The sequence below is a fragment of the Puntigrus tetrazona genome, chromosome 25 (genome assembly GCF_018831695.1).
Source record: "Puntigrus tetrazona isolate hp1 chromosome 25, ASM1883169v1, whole genome shotgun sequence".
NCBI lineage: Eukaryota > Metazoa > Chordata > Actinopteri > Cypriniformes > Cyprinidae > Puntigrus > Puntigrus tetrazona.
In genome coordinates, this window is record NC_056723.1 from 7,817,272 (window position 1) to 7,833,282 (window position 16,011).

The following is a 16,011-nucleotide window of genomic DNA, read 5'->3' on the forward strand; positions in this document are numbered from 1 at the left end:
ATTACTTTGTACACTGTATGTAGCATTTCTTATTTTAAAAAATAGCTATATTGTAATATATATTGCAACCGTGAAATTAAATTTCTCATATCGTGGTGTAAGATTTTGTTAACATCGCCCACCCCTAACAATGGCAAGGCTGAATTTTTTGAGTTGGTGTTCAAGAAACATTTGTTATAATTATTAACATTGAAAAGTTTGTTTAGTTTTACCTGTTCAAATAATTAACACGGAAGTATTTGTTTGAAATAGTCTTTTGTAACATTATGAATGTCTTTACTGTTACTTTTGACTAAAAATAAACTCAATAAAAAATATATACATTTCTTAAAAAGAAAAAATAGTACTGACCCAAAACTTTTTTTTATTTATTTTTTTTTCTCCAGATGTTTAAATGTGCTTTTTGCATTCTTTAGGATATTTATTCAATTTACTTTCATTTTTTACATTTAAATTTTCTTTAAGTTTGTCCCATTGAATCTGGTTTTACAGAGAATACCCAGAAATAAAGGTACAAAAGCTGTCACTGCTGTTACTTCTGTAAACATGTACACTTTAAGCAGTAATATGTACCTTTAAGGTACCCCCCAGTGACAGCTTTTGTACCTTTATTTTTGAGACCATTACAATAAAACAACCTGATGCATCAGAACATTATCAAATTGTCCAATTTATCTAATGTGTGTATGCAGAGTATTGCTAAAAAAGCCATACGCTGCACACAGAAATAAAGGTACAAAAGCTCGGGAGGTACCTTTTAAGAAGGTACATGATTGTACCTTAAGGGACCATTTTGGTACCCTTAAAGGTACTTATTAGTACTTAAAGTGTACACATTTGAATCTAATACAAAAGTATACCTTTTGAAAAGGTACAGCCCCAGTGACAGCTGTTGAGCAATGTTGTTTGGGCACTTCACAATTAAGAATGGGTAAAAAATGTAGATAATTTCAATCAGCCCTGTGTCTGGCCCCGTTTACGGCAACATTTCCTAAAGTAGGCCAGTGTATCATCAGCCTTACTGTAAAAATGGAGTAAAATTTCACATTTCGAAACTAATGTTTTTCTTTCTTGAACGAGCAAAGCAATGAAAGCAATCACAGATATGAAGCTGGGCTTTTACTGTAATTCTTGCTCTCATGATTCACCTTCTCGCCATCGCTCTTTTTAGATGGTGTCATCAGGCCCTGACCACACATGACTGATGCCCATCTGTCCTGAAATCAGTCGAGGGTGAAAGATCCTATACTGAGGTCTCTGACAAAAGCGAAAGAAATTGCAATCTGCAAGAAAAGATGATTGATGGTTCTTTAATCAGTGTCCTGCTGCACTAAGGCTTCCTGTCGTGTGGAGAGACCTGGGTTCGCATCGGTGCGAGGGGTCTAAACTTTTAAAATGATGCTTGTCATACTGTGCTTTTTACCGGAGTCAGCGGGCGAGGACTGATGATAGAAAAGATGCTCCTGCCAGTTGGCAGGTGGAGATCACAATTACTGACAGCTGGTAGTGAGAGCTGATTGCCAAAGACACACGTAGAACTTCATTCAGGAAGATTCAAGAAGGCTTCCAGCGGTAACTGATAAGAATGAAGTGCATACTGGTGTCTGAAATGCAGTTATAAAACCTATGAAGTAAAATGATTATTATGACGAAAATATAAGTCATTTACTTAAACCTGAACACTGAATTTTGTCACAATATCAAAATTTCAGCAAATACCAATTACCAGGAAAATTGTACTGTACTGGGCATATTTAAATAATCTGTTCAAAACACAAAATGCATTTTTATCTAGGAGAAATATGAATAATTTACTTGAAATTGAGTTTGAAAAAACATAGGGTTGTCGCAATATCAAAATATAATTTTTATTCCAATATCAGTAAATGTTTTGCAGCAAAAATTAAGTTAAATTCTTACATTGAAACAACATAATTGTTAAATATTTGTTCATATTTATATTAAGATTAACAAAGTAAATTTTATTTGGCCCTTTACGTATTTGTAATTGTTTGTACATATTTACATTAGTGTTTATATTTAAATAAATAATGAAATGATACTTGGCCTAATTATTTATCAGCTAGGCAAACTTATTTTTTTTATATATATGTTAATATAATATCATTATTAGCCAAGTAACATAAATTATTTTATATTTAGCCTTCAAGTATATCAGTTAAACAAGCATAGCTTAAATATACATTGATATTTGGATTATTAATGCTTCATTTTCTCTCTCTCTCTCTCACTCACACACACAAATGCACACACAAATCTAACTTAGGTAACACTTAGGTTATAAAGCATTAGCGTATTAGCTTAGCAAGCACAGCTAATAATATCTTTGGTCTAAAAGTAGCAAAAAAAACTCACGTCATGACCACAAAACTATGTCGATTATGAAAGAAATGCATCTTCTAGCAGGCTATCTTTGATTCCAGTTTTGTCCCATTGCCCGCTCTCACCAGCAGCAGGGTGTTTAAGATGTTATTAGGAGCATTAGTTTTGTAAATTGACCGCAGCTAGACCTCCTCCACCGTTAGACCCATCGATGTTTACCTAATGCGACCTGAAATCGTACGATGGCAAGACGTGCTAATGGCTCACGTTGCTAATCAAGGAGCTGGCACTCAGGGATAGAGGAAGTGTCAAGGGTGAAGAGGGAAGTGTTTCCAGTAACCGCTGTGTTCTGTGGGCCCCACCGCTTCCTAATTACTGCCTGCGTTATGAATTATTTAACAGACTGATCTCTGTGATGTGCAAAACTGAGGCGAGCTCCGCGCTCTCAGATCATTCAGTGCGGCCGATCTGTCACCAGACGGCAGGGAGCTTTAGTAGCGCAGGCATCATGGGAATTATGGTCCTGTCCAGCTCCGTCTCCTATCTCGCTGCACCTTTTCTCTTAATTCGCTTAAGTCTTAAAATCTAATTATGCTCATTTACTGGTTCCGGTAATGGGGCTGTAATCAGACTACCTTAATCAATGATATCCGATTGATGGAGTGTTAATGGAGAGCCCTTTAGGGCCTTAGTAAGGTGGATCTGAAGAGTAGTAAGATGCTGTAAGTTTTACTCAGAGTTGGTTTTATTTACTACAACCACAAAATAAATAAATCAAATAAAGCTGCAATAAAAAAAAGCACGAATATATATATAAAAAAAACCTATAATCTAAATAAGTTATTTCAAATATAAATAAAAACTATTAGATTTATTCGTGCTGTCAAACAAATATATTTATTTTGTGCATCCACGTGTGTACTGTGTATATTTATGTATATATAAAGAGACATTGACATACAGTAAATATTTTGGATATTTATATAATTTATATTTTATGTTATATATTACTAGTATATTATGTTTAAAGTATTGTTATAAATTTGTAGCACTAATACACATACATTTTTATTTATTTGAAAAAGGTTTGCTCTTATAGGTTGTATTTATTTAATCTAAAATGCAGCAAAAACAAGTATAATAAAAATGTTTTTAATTTGAATATATATTAAAGTAAAATGTAATAATTTGATGCAAAGCTAAAATTTCAGCGTCATTCCTCCAGTCTTCAGTGTCACATGATCCTTCAGAAATCATTCTGATTTGCTGCTCAAAATGTTTTATTGCTTTCTATAAAAATAAGAAATGTTGACATCATGACATCAGTGCTGAAAACATTGTTGCTATTTTTGTGAGAATTGCTCGAGTTTAAAAGAATTGCATTTATTTGAAATACAAATATTTTGTAACATTATAAATGCATTTACTAAACATTTTAATGCATCCTTGCTGAATAAAAGTAATAATTCTTTTTTCGTTTTTTTTTAATTGACCCTAGTGACCCCTATACCTTTAAATGTTTTTTTTCTCTGGTACGGTACCATGGTACATGAAAAAAGTGAATTCCTATTGAGAACAACGCTGTTCATTCATCAGCAGAGTAAAACCATTGATGAGACATTCGCTTATAATCTACGCAAGCATTAATCACACACTGAAAAAACTTTTCACCGAGGTGATTCACACTGTTCTTAGCCTCTGTTGCTAAGTGGTAAATCGGTTAAATTAGCATCTATAATAAACCAATGAACTATACCGAACAATATTGAGTGGGAGAGAAACATTCATATTTTCTGATTATTCTCCACCTACACAGCTGTTCAAATACAATTTGGGGAGTCGTTCTATATTTGCATTCATCTGTCACTGGTTTTATTCAGAGCAGTGTTATATAACGCCAGTGTGCTCAGTAACTAATGACTTTTCTTTTGCAACAACATCTGCTACAGGATATAGAGGTATCTGAAGATTTAAAAAATGATGATATTGAGATATTTATTTGACAATGTCACACTTATTTTTGCTTAGATTTTCAGTGAAACAGAAAGGCTGTCTATAGAAATGGTTTACATTTGACAGATTTAGCTTGTTGCAGTTCTTTGATTGGTGCAGATTTGTTTAGAATCATGGGCAGGCCTGATGTAGTTTTTCTGATTACTGATTAACATGATTATTAGAAGAAGTAAAAAGTTATATAATGTAGGCTTTAACAATATCATACAGTACGCTCTCAGAAAATAAAGATACAAAAGCTGTCACCCGGGATGGTACCTTTTGAAAAGATGCATGTTTGTACCAAAAGGATTCATTTTGGTTTGTTAAAGGTACATATTAGTATTTAAAGTGTACATATTTGAACCTAATAGGTACAAAAGTGAAAAAGGCACAGCCCCAATGACAGCTTTGGTACCTTTATTTCTGACAGTGTACCATTGACTGAAAAGTATCCCCTTAAAATAAGAGCCTGGATTTTGTATTTGGGATCAATTGTTCATACTCGATCGTAGTTTAAAAAGACGACTGGTGCTGTTTTCTGTGAAATTCTTCAGGCATGGCGTAATGTCACGATTGCCACGCTATTACAACCCCCACACACCTGCATGACATATCCGTGGATGATTTGGTTAATCACCTCAATCCTTCCTTTTAGACCTTTAAATTAAACTTGAGAGTGGGAGTGATAACGAGGGTCACGTTCAATTAAGCAGAATAGGATATGGCAATGTGTGATTTTCTCGGCTAATATGTGCATACTAAAGAGAGCGCTTGCCGAAGTGCTGTCTGAATCAGATTATAGGTTACACAAACATATGTAGAAGCCAGTAAGCTAGTTTATTGGGTTTTCCATTTAAACATCAGTGACATCAGGTGCACGTTACAGTGGTCCATTGGAACTGTTATTAACGCTTCGTTTAGCCGAGCAGTCTATTCTGTACAGTATGTGACCACGGGCATATTTAGCTGCAAAACAGAAACCACGGTATTAACTACATCAACTGCATCACTACTACATTAATCGTAGTCAATGCAGTCAATCTGCAATGTTATCTGAAATCTCATCCTCTTTATGATCCTCAAAATCTATATCTCCTCTCTCATTACAGTTCAAAGGTGAATTGTGCACCTCCAGCCTTAAATGGAAGCCAATTAGGTGAGCCATGCTATGCTTACATGTCCCTGATATGCAACCCAGGGGGATTGTGGAATATTAGGGCTGCACGGTTAGCACGCATCACTTATTTGAAAAGCCCTGCGAAGGACTGATCATCTATCAAGTGTAATCATCAAGGGGATTCCATGCTCTCGCAGTTGCCCAATAATGGGTTGTTATTGGCAGCTAAGCACACAATTTCTGCACAAAACAATTAAGCCTCTGTCCTATACCGCTGTATCGCTGTATCACTTTATTTCACATGCACAAACATTTATGCTAACACACTTTAATGCACATAAAAACCCACAGGTGAACATAACTGAACCCTAATGAGATACTTTAGGATTACAGCTCACTTTTAAGCACTTACATCAGGCGCAATCTCTACACGAGTGGTTTTTAATTGGCGGGCCATGTCTCAAAAATGGGTTTGCGCAGATGTTTAATATAATCATGCACGTTACAGGGATATGAAAAGGATTCTCTCTAAATATATTGTTGCAAACGTAGATGGTAGAAGTTTCATGATGTGCCTTCATGGAGTAAATTATCGGGTAAGGTGACCAGCTTTTCCCATAATCAACTAAACGCAATTACATTTGCAGTAAAATGAGCATAAAATGCACAACAATTATATTGAAGATTCACTTCTGTAGACACAAACATAAAATACCATTTGAAAATTACCAGCAAAAGTTGTAATGACTAACTATTCACAGCTTGTGAAAATAACAATTAGAAAATATTTTTTTTTACATTTTTTTTTTTTACATTTATTTATGTCCTTTAATTGGGTCACAATTTTATTTTATTTTATTTTATGACACTCTTTGGATGTGTCTTTGCTATTTGCATTGGTTACTACTCAATACTCCAACTCCCAGATATCGTAATAATTTTAACTATAATCATAGTATATGGAACCCCCAACAATAATAATAAATAAATAAAAGCATATGAAAGTGAATTGTGCCCATTTTTTTTTTATTTATTGTTAATAAGTTGATTTTCTGTTCTATTTTGAGCACTGAATTTCCATTTTCATCGCTGGTTTCCATTTCGGGTCGCCTTGCTTTTGGGTTGCCTCTTGATGTCCAATCTAGGTTCTAACGCACGCAAATGATTATAAATAAAGTGTGTCAGAACAATTCAAATAAAATGATGATGATCAACCAGGATATGTCAGCACAAGTAACATCAGTGTGCGTTCAGTTTTTTCCTCCTGTCAGACGTCTGTAAGAGTGTCTCTATCTTTCATATCCATCAGCATAACACAGATCAAGTTTCAGCGAGACCACCGAAGCACTTAGAGTATGTGATGGTGCATAATATATTAGTATGGGAATACCACCAGATGTCAGGGTGATCCAACTCACTAAGATATATACTACATTATTTAGCATTTTTGTATTTTTTATATATATATATATATATATATATATATATATATATATATATATATATATATATATATATATTTTAAATTAGTGGCATCAGACTTTTGGACCCCAATGAATTTTTCCCCAATATGGTATTTGTACACAACACACGTTAGTAAACCACATGAATATTCAAATCCTTGTATACATTAAAGTGGAATAAATAGACTGCTTGCTTTCCCAAGCCCCAAGGTGCAACATTTCAATGGTGATTTTTCTTCAGCACAAGAAGAAAGACGTTCGGTTCTCTGTTCTCGAAGCATGTTTAATAAACACTGCAAGGCTAAACAAGTGCGATCACCAAAACAAAGACTTTCTAGACTAGTCTAAGAAAACATCAAACAGAAGACATTGACGCCAAGGTCAGTAAACGCAAACAGCAAAGCAAATCAGCCCTAGCAATAGCACAATCTATTAGTGCTAAATAACAGATTAGCGCCAAGTAACGTATTCCTTCTCAGAGATCAGTGTTTATAATAGCGTGTTCAGCTTCAGACAGAATGACAGCCACGTGTTCGGAAATCTAAATGACTCTAATATGATTTTTAGCATTTCGAAATTCAAAGAGTTGCTCTGATAACATTCCCAGGAGGTGGCAAGGCAATAAACACTGAATAAAAGCGGTCCAAGAATAGAGCCTTGAGGGATCCCTAATGTTATAGTTGTTCCAGCTAAGCAATAACCCTTGATTGAAGCAAGGAATTTTCAGTGTCTGGTTTCTCCTGAAGGTACAGTACTAAGCCGACAAGACACATGTAGCGCTGAAAGAAAAAAAGCTGTTTAAGGACCTGTGCACATAAAACTGATGCTTAATGTCATGTGAATATGGTGTTAAATGTCAATTTAAAGTAATTTTTGCACACTATACGAAGAGGTTTGGTCTGCGTCCTAATGTGTATATTATTCATCCTAAATTCTGTGTTGTATTAATATTAATTAATATAAAATAAAAGTTCAGTACTTTTTAGGTCAGACAGGGTGGATAGTATGTAGGGATGTAGGGCTTGGCTCTGTTTCCAAACACTATTCTTGTCTGTGATTGGTTGAGAAGACAGAAAGCCCCACCCCCAGATGCATGTCGTTGGTTGTGTGGTTTTATTAAAAAATAGATATTTTACAACATCTTATTTGTGGCCAATATATGACATACAATGTCCCAGCTAACAAGCAATCATTTAATCTAATAATTTTGTCTAATGTTCTGGCAATTTTATCTCAAAGTTTATTTCAAACATTACAGCAATGTTAACAGTAGTATATACAACATTAATGTTAACAAAACATTTTAGAACATATTTTTGTTAGCTGGGATTTTATCATGCCCCTATATATACAGTCTTTTTATATCTGCTCAGTATTTTCCGCTTGACACAAAGGATGCAAATCTATCAGGAATCGTAAATTAGTGCTTTGAAGTTTCCTGACAAAGTCGTGAATGTGTTGTTGTGTATGTAGTTTGAAACATCTGGGAGCTGGTAGGGATAAAACCCTAAAAAAAGATGAGAGGGAATTATGGAAGTGTGTCAGAGGGTTGGTTCAGTTGTGGAGACTGCATGGGGACTAGGCCTGTCCTCATTTGGTGGTGGAAGGAATGTTTGGGTCTGTCAGTGTGTTTTCTGATATTTCTGAACAGATTTACCCTTTCGCATTAATTTTACCCATTAATGTGTGCATAAAAATTCAACTACAGAGATAGACACTTTCATTCCTAGTCAGTTACTTGCCATAATTTCAGGGATCTGGTTTGAAATTAATGAAAGTACTTTGGGACAAGGTGTGCTTAAGCATTTTTAAACTGATTTTAATAACAATTTGTGTAGGTAAATACAAAACCGGGGTAAGTATTTGCAGTGCGCTTTACTTTAGTAAATCAGCTCCTTGAATTTTCAAAGTTGTGATTGAATTAGGCCACAAAAGTTTCCACATCAAATGTTTCTACATCATTTGAGCCTGTCGCTTTCCCTTTGCCGCGTTTTCTTTGACAACAAGCTCAGTACCCTCACGACAATCAAACCTCATTTTTAACAGTTGCTTCATTCCCATTTCAGTTTAAATGAAATAATAATAATACAATAAAAACATGCGCCCAAAGCAAATTAATGAGGCATACGTAAAGGAGACGCGATCTGATGCTGCAGTTAATGCAAAAGGCTTGTTTTGTGATTTCTATTTAAGATGAAACACAATTTTGAATTATGCTATTATATAACAGGCTAAATAATTGACTAGCGGAATTTGGGCCAGTGGTGTCAGGAGCACATAAACGTCTAAAGGGAATTATTCAAGGGAAAATGCAGAATAATCTGATAATCACTGATAAACTATAAATGTTGGTAAATGGATATCTCTCTAATGTGTGTAAATACGCTCTCATTGTCTCTGCAAACAAAATCAGTGAATCAAAATATCAAAAAATCTAAAATATTGTTTTTGTATTGAGGCGCCATCTGATGGACAAAGAGAATCATCACATTACAGTTTCTCTGAGAGGTAGAAAATAGAAATATTTTAAGATATTTATTTTTTGTTTAATGAATTACTGTGTTTTAATTAGTTTAGGTTTTGGTGCAAAATATATATTTAAATATACTACTGATTCAGTATTTTGAAGACAAAACACAGAGTTGGTCCATGTATTTTGAGCTTTGAGAATTCTTCCAAGAATATTGTCGTTTGGCAGGACAATGTCTGTTTGTGTGCCAAAATTGAAGTTATTTTGGACGGCCTGAAGCTTCTGAAGGTATCCTGATGTGTTTCCTGCTCTCAAATTTCCAACTTGAACTCTGAAAAAGGCTAATAGACAAATTGAAAGGAAGAGAGACGAGTATGGTGTATATTATACAGTAGATATGCAGTAATTCGAATCGTATGATCTGCAGAGTTAATTTATAGAGTGAAAGCGTGTCAGGACATCTGGAGTTCATTACAACTAAAAACACAGCTTGTGAAGACCTGCCTTTTCAGCATCTTCCTTCGAATACAGTTCCAGGATTTGAATAACAAACAACCAGTTGCTTCTGGACTCCACCTGGCTCCATTTTACCAGACTGACATTAGATAGAAAGGGAGTTCTCTCAGTGTTATTGTAAAACGCATACTAATCAGACAGAAAGAGATCAAAGATGAAAATGCACATCGTGCTTTTGCCTTTGGTAACCGTGTTTCTTTTGCTTGGAACGGGACGAGCTCAAAGGACAACTCCTGATTTTATCATGGAATATTTTCAGAGACAGCTTCAGCAGCTGGAGGTAAGACAACTTTTCTTAAGATAGCAGATTTTCTGCCCAAATACATTTGTTCTGTTCTAAAGCTAAACTTTTTTTAAACCACTCTTTTTGGTGTTTGTTTTTGTTCATGCTTTCTTTTTTCTTTTATTTCTTTGAAACAACATAACCCCAATCTAACCATAACATCAGAGCAATGCAACACCGTCATAACGCTAACGTTCCTCCAAGACTAGCAAGGGTGTTGATCTGCGTCCTACTTGACCAAATTAGGAGGTCAAGGTTTAGCTGGTTAGCAAAAAAGCGTGTTTCTCCATGTTTTGTCTCCAAGCTAAATTTAATATAGCAGATGTTTTGCCGGTGACCTTACTGTTCATTTTGTTTTAATGCCTAATGAGTCATTTGTTATTATTTTTGTGCATTTATTGGAAAAGGGACGACTGATCAAATGCGAGCAGGACTTCCAGCACTTCAGTCAAAGGATGTATGACATGTCCAAAGAGATACACGGTGAAACAAGCAAGATGAATGCGCTGAAATCCGAGGTCAAAGGTCACGTTGACACCTTTGCTATGCGTTTGGACCGAGTGGAGAGAGATGTGGAATACCTGCACAACAAGATCCCTGACACCGTTCAGATTGACATTGAAGACTCGCTGATCGAACACCAGGTCAAAGAAGCCAAACTAAAAAAGAAATCTGTAATCCCTAAAGGCAAAGGTAAATGTTTAGGGGTCTGTTGTCTTCAATTAAGCCTTGCAACTTTCATTTTCAAGTCTTTTTCTTTTCTTATTTTGGTGATAGCGCTAATGTGTGCATTACATAAGAGATTTAATTTCCTGAGGAAGACTGTATAAATAATTAAATGTTTAATTTTTCAAATGTCTACAAGAAAGTATACTACTGCTCTTTTGTATAAATAAATTAATAAACTCAAAATTGGATATTTTAAATGCTACAAGTTTAATAAATGTAGGCATAACAACATTATGATGTACATTACGAAAAATTGTACATTATAATTTTAATTTTGATATTAAATTAAATATTAACGTTAAATACTGTATTAAATTATAATGAATAACTATGGTATATTAAAATATATTTAAATTATGATTAAATTGATTAATGATTAAATAATAAACATTATTATTTCAAATAGTCATTTATTATACATTTATTATTTATTAGATAATAAAGTATGTTTACCATCACAAAAAGCATTGCCATGTCAGGAATTAATTAAAGTGATTAAATAATATAAAATTATTTTTCCTATTGTAATAAATATCTTTAAATATAATAAAATTCTATTTAAAATTATAATACAATTCAGTATTAATTATTAATTCAACAACAACAACATAAATATTCAACAACAAAATAATATTCTCTCATAATTGATGGTATCACTCTATTGTGCCACTCTATAAGGAAGTCATAACGTATGTAATCTACATATTTATTATATATAATTATTAATAATACAAGTATAATCATTATAAGCAATTACAGTAATTACTAGCTGCATAAACTTGATTCTATGACCTTGATTCTTCCAGACTGCAGTTCAGAAGTTGTGGGTATCAAGTCTCTAAAAATTGTAAAGAAAGCAGGCGATGCCAACGGATCCTGGATGAAGGATCCAACGAAGGGTTCTGCTAAGATTTATTTCTTCAGTGGAACCCGAAACAGTACAGTATTAGCATATCCCTCTCTGAAGACCTTCACCGAACCAAACTCCACCAAAAAAACTGAAGTTATCCGTCTTCCTTTTCCCTGGCACGGAACCGGCCATGTGGTCTACAACGGCTTCGTGTTCTACCACAGCGCAGACACCAACAACGAGATCCTGAAGGTCCACCTCAGCAACCGTACGGTGACCGATCGGCTGCTGCTTCCTGGAGCCGGTCGGATGCCGACCTATTCCCTCAATCCTCACACTATGCTGGATCTCGCCGTTGATGAAATGGGGCTCTGGTCGATCCATGCGGACCCGGACTTTGGCGGCAATTTGGTGATCACCAAACTGGACCACAGTAGTCTGGCAGTGGAGCACACATGGGATACCAGCTGCAATAGCCGTGACGCGGAAGCAGCTTTCATAATCTGTGGGACCTTATATGTGGTCTACAATGCCCACTATGGTGGAAGGTCCAGCATCCAATGCTTGTTTGATGTTCATGACACCATCTACACCGAGAGCATCCCTATGCTTTTCTTCCCGAAACGTTACACCAGCCACTCCGCTTTGAGTTTCCACCCGAAGGATAAGCAGCTGTATGCTTGGGATGATGGTTATCAGACCATCTATAAGTTAGAAATCAAGAAGATATAGAATAGGTCGGGTCTACATAGTAGTTACATTGAATAGTGCTTCATACTTCTTGCCAATCACTTATAATCTGCTTGTAATTTAATGGAAGGCACTTTGTAGTTGTGCCAGACAGTCATTTCCTGAAAAACAAAGGACTTCTAGGCCTCCTCGGTCCAGTCAGAGAACCGCATCATATGGGCACTCTTTCTATGATTTGAGACAGTGAAAAATGTTTGTCCAACAGCAGTAGGCCTACTCTGTCAATAAAGGAATAGCCGAACTGCAGTGCATATGTCCCTTAAAGGAAATATTGTACATGACATATTTGCCTTTCACATTTACAGTATTTCTGAAGTGGAGGGGGATTGTAGCTTGAAATAAAATGTTATACCATACAAAGCTTAATTTGCGTAACAATAATTTTTCTGACATATTTTGGAAATGATTTAACGCTATATTAAAATACACGCTCGTAAGAGTTTACGTGCGCTGCTACGCACTCGTTTAGCGCATGCGCACTGGTGCATGGGTCACTCGACAGAAAAGTTCTTAAAATGTATTTATTTTTTATTATTATTTTTTATTCAATATATATATATATATATATATATATATATATATATATATATATATATATATATATATATATATACACACACACACACACACACACACTATTTATTTTCGGTTTTTTGTGCAATTATTTCAAGACCATGTGTACTATTTTTGTCACTGGTGTTACCTTCTTTAGCAATATTAATATATGTCATGAAATCGTGAGATAAATGAGAACATTTCTGATAGCTATAAAGAAACGGTGGACTTGGTAAATAATGTTAGGTTAAATTCTAGAAAGAATTAAATAATTAGTGTACTTGATAAATGTTAAATATAACATAAAAATATAAAAAAAACTGTAACCCTGATGTTTTTTTTTAAATTGTGATATTTCTGACATACTTTCTGTGTTTGTGAACCTGCACAGGAGATGGCGCTGCTGTTCTCCTCACGTTTCCAGCAGCACCTGAACATACGGTCACTAGTTATAACAGAGCACGTTTGAAGACAAAGGGGACATTACAAAACAACGCGTTTGAAATGTTTACTTTATACGCTTATTTTGTAGTTCACCGGTAACGCGCGAAACTAAAGAACAAAGGTCTTTTGCCGCTCTTGTGCTTCTAGAAATATTACCCCTCGCTACTTGTTCTAAATGAAAAGAGTTCCACTGTTTTTTCCTCGTTATTAAAACGAGGGTTTATTTGCACACACTATGGAGATGTGCGCGATAAGACCCGCCTCTTGCAGCACATGACAGGTGATTGGTCAGAGCGAACGTACCTCATTTTGCTTTATTATATGGAGCAGAGCAGTTCGATGATAACAGATGAGCGGGACCACGGCTGACAACAGGAGGGTTTCAAATCAGTCAGGGATTACTTACATTAGCCTACAGGTAAGTTGAATTTAAAAACACGTCTTGTTAACATTCCTTTCTTGGTGCACAACAACTTTTTTCTCAATTTGAAGCAGCAGCCTGCTAAATTCTCTTTCCCGTGTGTAGTGTCATACAGAAAAAGGCTATCAAGAAAGTTTAGTTGTAGTAACACATAATTGTAAGTAGAAATGTAAATGAAATCATTCAAATGTATTGTTTATTATTATTGTTATTAATAATATTATCATCATACGTTTGAGTGGTCCTGTTTAGGCTGTTATATAGAGTTGTCTTGACATTTTGCGTAATATGCATAAGATGAATAAAGATTGCATTAGGCCTATAGCTAAATGCTAAATCTACAATATAGGCATAAGGAAGATAATGAATATGTGAAGAGTTAAGATGCAAAAGCCTCTAAGTGGCATCTGAAATTTTCTTCAGAAAGTTTTTTTCAGCCTGTTATTTTTGTTCAATTATTTCCCTTTAATTGTATAGAAAATAGCCTATATTGCCATGAGAGTAAAATTGCTGAACTTAAAAATAGGAGCCTACACACGTGTGTGTGTGTGTGTGTGTGTGTGTGTGTGTGTGTGTGTGTGTGTGTGTGTATATATATATATATATTAGCAACTGATAAGCTGAAGTTTAATATCTAATGCAAAAAAAAAAAAAAAAAAAAAAAAATATATATATATATATATATATATATATATATATATATATATATATATATATATATAGCATACTAATAAGCTGAAGTTTAATATCTAATGTAAAAATATATAATATGGTGAACATGTATATTCATTTCCATTTCACATTTTCTTGTATTTATTATTTTGTACACCACTACGCTACACTATGATGACCCAAGAACAATAATCACTGACCAGAAACTTAAACTCGGATGCAATCGCTCTGTCAAATCCTGAAGGATCTACAGTAGATAACTGGGTCATACAGTGTAGGATGAACTGTCTCAGATGAGCCATTATCTGACTGCATATTCTCAAAGTATTCTGCTATTTGTTTTGCAATGAAGCCTATTACAGTTCTTGTCTCTGCCTGTTACTATTCATTGTCCGCGTTTGTTTTACTGCCACTTTTTATTATAGTGCGTAAAGCCTCTTCCTTCGGTCCTGACCCCAGTAGGCTCAGCGAGCAGCCGCACTATGTGCTGCAGTGGAGATTTCACTTGGTAATGACTGTGGGGTTCAACAAAGCTGTCTGTGAAGATCATGTGCTTAGAAAAAAAAAAGATAAAGGCTTTTTTATTTGTCCGCTTCCCCTGGTTTGTGAAAACAGCAAACAATTGTATTGCTCTTTGATGACACCACCGTAGAACGGTCGCCAGATTAAAGCATTTGGAAATGAGTTTAATATCTTACGGATGAAATTTTAGATGTTACGGTGTTTGGATCATGTTGTAATGTGTAGCTCTTTAAGGTTAAATAATGTACAAGTCTTTACAGTCTTCGTGACCTTTGACTTTGTTCTCCATCCCTCTGATCTTCACTTATTTAAAGAGGAAGAACAGGGAATATCGCTTACAGATTAACAGTTCTTTGAATTTTTGCACTTCAATGTTTTCCTGTCAGAGCGAATTAAAAACGGGAAGTTGATTTCTGGTCATTTTCGTTAGTTGTGGCAAGGTTGAACATGAGTAGTAGTTTACGAGAACAGGTGAAGGAGAGCATTGGGTTGCTGTGAACAGACACAGAGCCCTCAGGCTCTTTTACTGTGTGATTACCGTGAGCTTATTTCCGTAGAGGTGCACATACATGTCCTGACTGACCAGTTTTACCACAACCGTTTCATTCCCAGAACGATAATTCGAAAATTGTGGCTATTTTCTCACTGAGATCAACACAACTGAACGGGGGAACAAATCGTTCTTTCAGTAGTGTTAATAGAAAGTTCTCAAAACATTCTTAAAATGTATTTTTTATTATTGTTATCAAAAGAGATAGTTCACCCGGTGTGACCTTCGTGTATGAACTTGCAAAGTAAGATATTTTAAAGAACATATTTTCCATATAATGAAAGTCAATAGGGACCAAAACAATTCTGAACCCGAATGACTTTATTTTACG

General features: G+C 35.0%; 2 protein-coding genes across 12 annotated transcripts in view; both read left to right on the forward strand.

Annotated features, from left to right (window-relative positions):
• Positions 1 to 9,666: 9,666 nt before the first annotated feature.
• olfml1 (olfactomedin-like 1) lies at positions 9,667 to 12,870 on the forward strand. Its single transcript, XM_043227559.1, has 3 exons — positions 9,667 to 10,184; positions 10,595 to 10,880; positions 11,723 to 12,870. Exons 1-3 carry the CDS (start codon positions 10,059 to 10,061, stop codon positions 12,496 to 12,498), a joined length of 1,188 nt encoding a protein of 395 aa, XP_043083494.1. The 5' UTR covers positions 9,667 to 10,058; the 3' UTR covers positions 12,499 to 12,870.
• Positions 12,871 to 13,823: 953 nt separating this feature from the next.
• The window catches only part of ppfibp2b (PPFIA binding protein 2b), a 51,126-nt gene continuing 48,938 nt past the window's right edge, over positions 13,824 to 16,011 (forward strand). For 10 of the 11 annotated variants that reach the window (XM_043227545.1, XM_043227548.1, XM_043227551.1 and 7 more), the window contains exon 1: positions 13,824 to 13,933. The gene's annotated coding sequence lies outside the window, so the exon portion shown is untranslated. The remainder of the gene's footprint in view (positions 13,934 to 16,011) is intronic. The other variant, XM_043227555.1, reaches the window with a different exon arrangement.